At 32.4% G+C, this 11,588-nt stretch overlaps 1 protein-coding gene across 1 annotated transcript; it reads left to right on the forward strand.

The window, feature by feature from the left end:
- Positions 1 to 7,343: 7,343 nt before the first annotated feature.
- Positions 7,344 to 9,211, forward strand: LOC147401775 (large ribosomal subunit protein uL3-like). The gene is made up of 3 exons (XM_086441585.1): positions 7,344 to 7,809; positions 7,897 to 8,291; positions 8,726 to 9,211. The coding sequence occupies exons 1-2, from the start codon at positions 7,786 to 7,788 to the stop codon at positions 8,230 to 8,232; spliced, it is 360 nt and encodes a 119-aa protein (XP_086297711.1). The 5' UTR covers positions 7,344 to 7,785; the 3' UTR covers positions 8,233 to 8,291; positions 8,726 to 9,211.
- The last annotated feature ends 2,377 nt before the right edge of the window (positions 9,212 to 11,588 follow it).

Consider the following 11,588-nt stretch of genomic DNA (forward strand, 5'->3'; position numbering starts at 1 on the left):
AATAACTAATCATAATTCATTTATGCCACCGAATGAATGTTATGTGCAATATTTTATTAGTAAATACAATAAGTATTTTACAAGTTCTTTCTAAAAGTAATTATATTTTTTTTTCAAAAAAGAATATTTTAATCGAAGTTTACTGTTTCTCGAAATATTTCCATCAAAATATTATATTTTATACTTAAAATTTGATATTTCGATTGAAATTCACTATTCACTTAAATATTTCACGAAATGAATAGTGATTTCCACCCAAATATATACAAAACGAAATTGTCGGTCAAATTTCATGTCGGAACTTGTGGAAATGAAAATATTTAGATATATTTCGTGGAAATATGTCGAAATTTAATACTATGCTTATCGGAGGTGGCTTTATGGTTTTAAGATTTTGAAGGGTAAAATGGAAGTGGATTTCATATGTTGATACGTATATGTGGGAAAATGAAATTCACCCATTATTGAATTTTGGGGTGAAGGTAAATTTTTATTTCTATGGAAAAAAATTCAGTCAAACATATTTTCCATGGAAAATGGAATTCCAACCCATTTTCCGTAGGTAATCAAACACACTTGCATTCAAGGAAAATGAGTATTTTTATGTACAATTTTCTTTTTCTATTTTATATAGGTAATTATGTATTTAATGTATAATTAAATCCTATGGTATTGTCCCAAAAGACTTTATCAACTAAACTAGCTGGCTATTGCTGTTTATATGGATTTTTACTCATCATGAAAAAAAGCCATGTTTACGTATGGCTCATGTCAGCTAGAGATTAGCTAAGTAAAAAAGGTAAAGTGGCAGTTTAAGTCAATCTTTCTCATACGGTTCTTTCAAATGTGTTCTTATGCCTCGTTTTTGTTATAGGTTTTTGTGCGAATTCTAAACATTTTTTCATTGTGCACAGATTAATAATTTTTTAGGATCATAGGGATTGATCTCGCAAACAATAAAGTGTAATGATTTTCTAATGCCCCTTCTAACACATGCCACTCTATGCCCTCATCACAGAATCGTAAATCAATTGTCTCAAGATATACATAATGATGTAGGACGAAAGGGAATTCGGGTTGTAAGGGTGAGAGAAATGTTGAAGGATTGCTTGAATAAAGTTTTGGAATGAAATTGATGGAAAATAAGGGTTGAAAAAATGGACAAAATAATGGATGATGTACTGATTTGTGAGCTGATTACAGGGGATAGAAAATGAAGCAAAGATGAAGAAAAGGTGGTGGAGACAATTTATCCTATTGGACTAAGGTTGATTTTCAATTTTATAAAAAATTAAATTCATGTACATTTCATTTGACATTTGTTGTCATCCATTGAAAAAAAAAATGATGGGAGATGAAGATACATATTTAATCCTATACTCCACCTTATGGCCACTCAAATTTTGGTGTCAACCACTTCTACTATGCCATCGCTCATTATAATGGTAAAGATATGCTTTAGTTATTATTTATTTATTTATATATATGGGTAGCATTTAGCAGACAACGTTGGGAGAAAAAATTTATCCTACATAACTTAAAAGTTTTGGATTGGGTTGACTTTTTGTCAGAATGATCTTTATGGTGAGGAGATCATCCTCACAAAAAATCAGCCCAATATGAAACTTCGAATCCCATAAACAATAGTTTACAAATTTACGAGAAAAAATCGACGATCCACAATTTTAAACCACATATGAGGAATGAGCCAACCCAACTTGGGTGGCCTAGGGTTGAACATTTCATGCCCGGGGTTGGATTGGGCATGAGTACAATCCTCACCTCCGTCCGAGTTGTAGCCCTATAGTATACATACATACACTATAGTAGTGGGCCGGGCCTTATTAGGTCGTAGTCCCGCTTGAATTTAATGGATTGAAAACTTTTGAGTTGGCCTGACTAATTTGTAGCGGATCCAATTAAAATCTTGATTAAGAGGTAGGGCACACAACTAATTCAATTTTGTGGATAAAAAAATACTCTTGAACTTACGTATCTAGGGCAATCAATAGGTCTGTTCCTAAGGTATTTCTAACCATTAACATTATATTTTTTTTCAACTCCGATTCTTATAGGTTTCAGATCCAATTCTAAAATAAGTGAAATTGAAACCACTAAGAATGAGTAGTACTAACTTTTTCTCTTCCTTAAGAATAAAATAGAAAACATAAATATTTCAAATTATTATAAAATAATATTTCTTAGAAAAAGCATATTATTTAGAAAGTATCAACTTAATTGTAATTTATATTAAAGATGTGAGTTAATAGTTTTTTTAAAAAATTAAAATTAAAATTCTTCTTTACATGTGATAAACCTTTAGAAGAGACATTTTAAACTCCCATGCATGATTTATTTGAAAAATTGAAAAACATTATATAATAGGTATAAGTTTTGAAATCTAAAAACCATTAAATAATGTATAGTATAAAAATAAACAGATTTAAGATACTTTACTCATCATATGGAACCGCCGCGCATAGGTTCTAATAAACAATGAATAGAAAATCAGGTTTTCGATTTCGATATTGATTCTGGTTTGATTGAGGTTAAATGGACACCCATTGATACTCATACCATGGTTTTAAAACTCGGTTTCGCGTCGCGTCTCGTCTCGTCCAGGCTCGATATATTTGAGACGTCTCATGAGACAAATAAAAAAATTGAACGTGAGTCCTAAATCTTGATAAAAAACAATGATTTTGTGAGTTGGTCTTGTTAAGTTTTGATATCAAGTTAACTCGAACGAGTTTTAAAACCATGACTCATACACGTATCTTATTAGTTGTCACGTGAGAAGCTCTAGGGTTTAGGGTTAGCCCAACTCTAGCTGCCCAACTTTGCATTTCTTGTCTAGTCTCATAAGTCCCACCATTCATGGAAACTATATTATATTGGGTTCTAAATGTTAATACATGAGAAAAGCATCGAACGGTTAATATCTTTCCTTTATTTTGAAATTAATCAAAACCGTTCAATTTCCTTTATAATGAAGCAGAACAGAAGCCAACACCTATGGTATTATTGAGCGAGCGACTGAGGGAGAGGTGAGAGATAGAATCATCTGATCTGGGGCTCGAATGTATTATCCTTCTTACTTAGATATCGATTTATTCAAAGAGATTTTTAGTTAATTTTTAAATCTAAATCGATCTTTTCTCTATCATATCTGATTTAGATCAATCTATGATCCGATAAGACAAATCTGATTTCGTGATTTATATTTGAATTTTCTCTTCTTATTTTGACAATAGCGGCGGCAATCGACAGCATCATTTCGATTTCACACTTGATCTATTATTGAATCCTTATTGTTCTAAAGCTCATCTAGTCAGATTGGGATTAAACCAATTTACTCGAACTTGGAGGCATTTCTGGTCGTAAGGCCATTGATCTGTGTAATCTGTAGATTAGTTTTGTCAAGAATATATATATATATATATATATGGATTAGGATCCGTATACACATAAGGCTACTTATAAAGCTACAACGTGTTTTGTCTTATATGGGCAAAAATGTTTGGAATAGGCTGATTTTTTGTGAGGATGATCTCTATGGTGAGGAGATCATCCTTGCCAAAAATCAGCCCATTATAAAATTTCTAGTCCCATGTTTACAAGTTGAAAAATTTTAGACTGTCCAATTTTTGTAAATCACTTTTGATGGGGTTAGAAGTTTTGGAATTGAATGATTTTTTGCAAGGATGATCCCCTCACCACAAAGATCATCCTCACAAAAAATCAGCCCATTCTGAACCTTTTTAACCATATAAGACAAAATCGTTGTAGCTTTATGAGTAACTTTATGTGTCCACGGAACCCAACCCTATATATATATATATATATATATATATATATATATATATATATATATATATATATATATTTTAAATCCTACAGAGAATCAATGATTTATTTATTTTATTTTTTTGAAAACTTCATTAATGGTTTTAAATCTCGGACGATGTCGACACGATTAGGACTTTCTTTTTCTTATAATAATATATAAATGTAATTGATTTTTGAATTTTTGTGAATTAAGTAAAGTGAGATTTTGTTATTGAATATTTTATTAATCCAAGTTTATAATGGAAAAATAATTATTTAATCAGTGTGTATTAGTTTACTGATCTCATTGGGTAGTGAGAAGATATTAAAAGAGTCGCAGTCATCTGAGTACCCCATGTGGCATACTCAATCTATTCTCCTGACATGAAAAGTGGGGGAGATATGTACTCCTCGTGCTAGACAATTGCACTTCCCCATAAATTGTAATTCTATGTCCCGAGGAGTACAGATCTACAATTCCAGACTTGTTATGTCTGGGGAGTTGTTTGAGTATGCCACATTGATAATGGTCAGATTCTCACAATTCATATTTAAAATCATTAGTACCTTCTTTGCTTTATTCTTTTCCATATCTTTATCTTTTTAATATTTTTATTTGTATATTTTTTAATTTTATTTAATTTAGACGCTTGATTCACTTACTCTAATATTTATTAATCCATTAAATTTATTTAATGAAATGAAGTTTTGAGTTTAAAATTACTATTGATACATAAATGATAAATTTATTTAGTAAAATGTTTTTGGTTTTTTATATATATAATATATATAAGGGAAATGTTCAGCAACAAACATTTTGACAAACATTTTGGCAAAACATTTTGAAAATATGGGTTACAGGTTTTGGAATGGGCTGATTTTTGGTGAGGATGATCTCTACAGGGAATAGATCACCATCACCAAAAATCAGCCCATTCCAAAACTTCTAACCCATCAAAAATGGTTTACAAAAATGGACGGTCCACGATTTTTCAACCTGTTAACATGGGGCTAGAAGTTTTGGAATGGGCTGATTTTTGATGAGGATGATCTCCTCACCGTAGAGATCATCCTCACCAAAAATCAGCCCATTCCAAAACCTCTAACCCATGTTTTGAAAAATGTTTTTGCCAAAATGTTTGTCAAAATGTTTGTTGCTGAAAGGGACCCTATATATAATTGCATAAATAACACACCGTACGCTTTGGAAGCATTTGAATGTTGGCGATCTTGTGATGACTGAATTGTCCTCCCTAAAACAATCACATTGAGTAGTAAAGGCTGAGTCTCAAAAGCGCTCTTTTGCCATTATACCCTTATTTGGATAATTGGAGAGAAACACGAATGAGTCAGAGAATTGGTATGTGCTTATACCATAGGCCTTTGGTTTGGGAGCATTTCTGATCATCCAATGGATTTAACAACAATGTTCTAATGTCTTCTAGCTGCTGGTGTTAATCTATTTTGGCTGCATATCCTTAACTTATTTAATATTTGACATTTTGGTTTTTTTTATGTTAATCAGTATACATGTCTTTTTTGGAAGGAATAAATTCATATTAAAAAAATATCATGATTTTGTTTGGGGAGTTGAGTTCTTTTATATTTCTTGAAATCAAAGGGTAATTTGTTTGGCTTAATATGGGAAAAAACCACTTGTTCTGATTTAATTTCTTGGTATTTAATGGTTTAGACTTTAGTATTTTCGTTCATAACTTTTGACGAAATCTCTTATTGATGGTTAGTTGAGTTTGTTGGTATTAAGTTTTGATCGAATGTTTTAATGTAATGTATATATTTTATTACTATTGCATGCACAATGGAAAAAATTAGGTAGCTACCACATTTTTAAATTTCTAGTTTCAAATCGTCATAATAGAAAGCCAAGATTTATTCCACTACATTATATATATGCATGGGAATGGTTCATGGGACAACAATTGGGACAATATCTATGACAACAGTTTTTTGTAAATCACTTTTGATGGGGTTAGAAATTTTGGAATGTGCTCATTTTTGGTGAGGATGATCTCTATGGTGAGGACACCATCTTTACCAAAAATCAGCCCATTCCAAAAATTCTAACCCTGATTTACAAGTTGAAGAATCATGGACCATCATTTTTTTTTTTTTTGTAACCACTTTTGATGAGGCTAGAAATTTCATAATGAGCTGATTTTTAGTGAGGATGATCTCTATGGTGAGGAGATCATCATCACAAAAAACTAGCCTATTCCAAAACTTCTAACCCATATAAGACAAACCGTTGTCATAGATGTTGTTGCAATTATTGTCCCTCGAACTGCTCTCTCTCTCTCATCCTATATATATATATATATATATATATGGAAATGTTCAGCAACAAACATTTTGACAAACATTTTGGCAAAACATTTTTCAAAACATGAGTTAGAGGTCTTGGAATGGGCTGATTTTTGGTGAGGATGATCTCTATGGCAAGGAGATCATCATCACCAAAAATCAGCCCATTCCAAAACTTCTAACCCCATAAAAAATGGTTAACAAAGAATGGACGGTCCACAATTTTTCAACTTGTAAACTGGGGCTAGAAGTTTTGGAATGGGTTGATTTTTGGTGAGGATGATCTCCTCACTGTAGAGATCATCCTCACAAAAAATCAGTCCATTCCAAGACCTCTAACCCATGTTTTGAAAAATGTTTGTCAAAATGTTTGTTGCTGAACGGGACCCATATATATATATATATATATATATATATATATATATATATATATATATATATATATATATATATATATATATATATAAGGAAGCGTTCTGAGGCCCTAAAGAGAGCCAAACATTTTTCAAAATAAGGGTTTGAAGTTTCGGAATTAAATCATTTTTTGTGAGGATGATCTCTATGATGAAAGGATCATCCTCACAAAAAATCAGCTCATTCCAAAACTTCTAACCCTAGTTTACAAGTTGAAGAATCGTGAACCGTTCAATTTTTGTAAACCACTTTTGATGGGGTTAGAAGTTTTGGAATGGACTGATTTTTTGCGAGGGTGATCTACTCAATGTAAAGATCATCCTCACAAAAAATCAGTCCATTCCAAAACTTCTAACCCATAGATTGAAAATAATAATTTTTATCATAAATCACCTTAATTCTGGGAAGTTTTGTCTTATGTAAAATTTTGAACAAAAGAGGCACTTGGATAGGTATGGTTGGTTGCAACATGGTTGCTTGAAAATATTATAAATTTTATAAGGAAATCTTTGTGGTTGTGGCCTTTCTATGCTTTTAATTTATAATATTCGGGGTATTCATGAGTAGTATAACAATGACAAGGACATATTTACAACAGATTCTAGATCTACAGTTCATTGTTTTATGACAAGGTTGTCACTTTTTTACTTTCTAACTCCTCGCTCAATGGGATTCATGCAGTGAAGGCCTTTCCTAAGGATAACCCAACAAAACCTTGTAGACTGACTGCATTTATGGGATACAAGGCTGGGTTGACTCACATTGTGAGAGATGTTGATAAACCTGGATCAAATGAGCCTTCTCTCATTTATAGTCATTATTGATCCAAGCCCCACTCATTCTGATGCTGATGATGCTCTTGAATTTTATAATGTATCTTTCTAAATTAAGTTCATGTACTACTTACCATGTTGTACTTACAAGTTCCTTTCTTTTAACACAGAGCTTCACAAGAAAGAAACACGTGAGGCAGTGATCATAATAGAGACACCCCCTATGATTATTGTTGGAGTCGTTGGTTATGTGTAAACTCCTTGTGGCCTTCGTTCTTTGAACACTGTTTGAGCTCAACATCTTAATGAGGAAGTGAAGAGGAGATTTTACAAGAACTGGTGCAAGTCGAAGGAGAAGGCCTTCACCAAGTATTTAAAGAAATATGAAACTTAAGAAGGGAAGAAAGATATTCAGTCCCAGTTGGAGAAACTGAAGTACTGTTCTGTAATGCGTGTTTTGGCTCATACCCAGGTATTCTGTCTATTCTTGAGCTTCTTTACTCTATTCTTTATTGAGTTGGTCATATTTATATTTGACATCCCCATTTGTGTTTTATAGATTAGAAAGATGAAAGGACTGAAGCAGAAGAAAGCCCACCTTATGGAGATCCAGGTGAATGGTGGAGATGTATCTCAAAAGGTTGATTATGCTTACAAATTTTTCGAAACGGAGATTCCTGTCGATGCCTTATTTCAAAAGGATGAGATGATTGATATCATTGGGGTTATCAAGGGTAAGGGCTACGAGGGTGTTGTAACTCGCCTCCCACACAAGACCCACTGTGGCTTGCGTAATGTAGCCTGCATTGGAGCTTGGCATCCAGCCAGGGTTTCTTTCACAGTTGCCCGGGCTGGGCAGAATGGGTATCATCATCGGATGGAGATGAACAAGTAGATTTACAAGCTTGGGAAGGCTGGACAAGAGTCTCATACTTCCATCATTGAGTTTGATAGGTGAGGCAAATTTTCTTTTGTGGTCTTTTTCCTTCTATCTCTAAATATGTTTCGAAAACTATTAATGGATTTTGATTTTTTTTTTCTTTTGTGACCCATAAAGGTGCAACACGCATTACATCTGACTTCTTACTTATTGATCTTAAGTTGATTTCCGAGCTAGCTAGTTTGGGGCATTCACTTAGTTTCATTTTAGTTGGCCATATCATAATGGAATTGAGCTGCAAAAGAGAGGAGATAAATTGCAAAATCTCAAATAGACACTTTTTTTGAATTGATATTTTTATTATTAAATATGATGATGTCTTTCGTTTTTTTATTTTCATTTTTTCCATGAACTGAAATCCTATGAGGCTTGCAAATTTCAGTGCCGTAGTTCTGTGGTTCCAATTGTTGTTGATTATATTAATTAGTTACTGAATTTGATTGATTAGGACTGAGAAGGACATAACCCCTATGGGAGGTTTCCCTCACTATGGGTCGGTGAAGGAGGATTACCTGATGATTAAGGGTTGCTGTGTGGGGCCAAAGAAGCGTGTTGTTACCTTGAGGCAATCACTACTGAAGCAGGCGTCTAGGGTTGCTATGGAGGAAATTAAGCTCAAATTCATCGACACATCCTCAAAGTTTGGTCATGGTCGGTTCCAGACTACACAGGAGAAGGCTAAGTTCTATGGAAGGCTCAAGGTGTAGAAATTAAATGGGATTGTTATTTCTTGTTCTATCTTTTAATAAGTACTCTCTTTTTTACTTGATCTTGACTCTTTAGGAGATTTGATTTCTTTTTGTTTGTTTTATTTTGGTTGGATCTTGAATTTTAATTTGCTAGACTAGATCTAGATTGTTGGAACTTGTTTCAAGTAGTTTTTGCATTTTATGCACCAGTGTTGTAGACAATCAAAATTGGTGTTGATGAGTTATTCCTTTAGTTTATTACAGAGAACATTTTCCTTCAAATTTGTCTACTAAATTGATTTTTTTTTTTTTTTTTTGCAGGTTGTAAGTGCATATGCATTAGGTGTATTGTTTGCATAATTTAACAATAAGAACTCGGAGAGAAATATTTATGATGCCACCTGGGAAGGAAACAATAGTTTTGTGAGAACGGGATCAGGAAATATAATCTACCTAAGATAATACCCCCTCCCCTCTTCCCGTTGACTACTGTATTTTTCGATAGTAAGAAAATCTCCTTTTACAAATTAAATAAAATTATAGTGGCGGTTGCAATGACGGTTATAGAATAACTAATAATAATAGACTTTTGAAGGCGACTTGATGACCAATTTCCGACGGTTATGAAATACTGATGTCCACGTGCATTTGTCTATTACTTGTTATAAACCATCGGCAATGTCTCGTATTAATGGCGTTTATGGTAAATCGCTACTGAAATATGAATTAGACGCGCTTAGTGTAACCGCCGGTAATAGTATTAATAATATATTTAAAAATAACAATATATATTAAAGGCGTTAATTTTAGCAGCTGTTAATAATATATATATATAATAATTTTATTAAAAAATAATTTACAATGATTTAGGCTTATTAAATTTACTGTAAAAAAAGGTTGGTATATACAACTTGATAAAAATTAAAACTCACTATTATATTGTACGCATAATGTTTCATAAAAGTATACCTATTTACATCAATAATTACACATAAAATTTAGTTACACGTATGTATGCTTTAACAAAGTCAATCAAAGGCAAGGCATCACAACCGCTTCATTGTTGAACGACCATTTCTCCCATGCTTTCATTTGGATTAAGCTTAGTTCCTCCAACCCCGCAAAGCGGATGTTCCGACCATCAACTATGCCATGGAAATCATTGTTTATGTTTCTGACTTTGTATGCTTGGAATACGTAGAGACGTTTTAAAAGGGGGAATTTCCCCAATCGAGAAATGATTCCAATAGAGGAAGAATAAAATAAATGGACATACCTATAAGCAACACGCATAGCCTAGAATACCACCTCTTTGGACTCACTTGTAATAATAAGAAAAATATATAGTTCTGAATAAATGCATTGACAATGAAATTCTTATGTAGATAAACTAAAACTCAAATACTAGGAAGTTAAAATTAGATTTTCATCCCGACATAAATAGCCCAAACAGAACATATATATGTTCCCAAACCCAAGTCAACATCTTTATTTTATTACTTCAATGATTTATTACATTGTTCTTTAACTACTAATTGCTTTCAGAATTAGTTGACAGAAAACCAAATAAGAGAATAGAGCAACACAAAATTAAACTGAAAAAAATTCATGCAAATACGAACAAATAAAGAAAACTATACCTAAATGCTAACAAATAGTTCAAAATGAGAGAGTGGGAGATCTAACTAAGCAAAACAATAGAGAGAAAGGAAAAAAATCTAAAGGAAAGTTGTGAAGAGAGAGAGAGAGAGAGAGAGGATTCTTCTGTAATCCTCCACTGATTACAAAACAAATCACTCATCCACTCTCTCTATATGTAATATAAAATGATACCCAAAAAAATAAAAATAAAATAAAGATCCAACCCAAAGCCACAAATATAACACTTCTCCTAGGCCTAGAATATAAGAAACCAAATCTCTCAAATTACAAAACAGGTTACTTAACCACTCTCTATATATGTATAATGCAAAATATCACTAAAAATATATTCTTATTTAGATTTTAAACCAATAAATAGATCCAACCTGAATTTACAGATATTGCACTTCTCCTAAGAAGAGAGAGAGAGGTTGAAGGTATACCTTTGCCCATGAGTGCTTGAAGGTGAATTATCATTTCACTTTATGATCAATAAAATTATCACGTTTGATCCTTGGCCTAAGGTAATTTGTCCATCTGAGTCTGCAACTCTTACGACATTTATGCAAACCTGTTGAGAACACACATATCAAAGAAAATACAATATTTTAATCATCAAACCAACCCCAAAACAAGTAGTGTTTTAGTTGAAAGCATTCCACATAACTAAATAGAAAATATGTTAATATAAAAGAAGGAAAAAAATTCATCATTCATGTTCATGTTTTCGAAGATCATAGATTATTTTTTTGGGTAAACTGGGCTTCAACCCACAACTTCAGGGTTGCTATGTTTCACATTTGTAGGATATTCAAGGTGTAATTTCACAATTAAATGATCCAAGCAAAGCAAGTAATATAATTTAGAGGATTTAAACAAGGAATTACTCCTATTGTATTATAAGGAGGCATGGAGTTTATAGTTTTTTTTTCCACAAATAACTCTCAAATGGCAATAGTTCACAACGTCCTTTTATGCAAG

The sequence above is a fragment of the Akebia trifoliata genome, chromosome 5 (assembly GCF_017979445.1).
Source record: "Akebia trifoliata isolate Shusen 1 chromosome 5, ASM1797944v1, whole genome shotgun sequence".
NCBI classification, from domain to species: Eukaryota; Viridiplantae; Streptophyta; class Magnoliopsida; order Ranunculales; family Lardizabalaceae; genus Akebia; species Akebia trifoliata.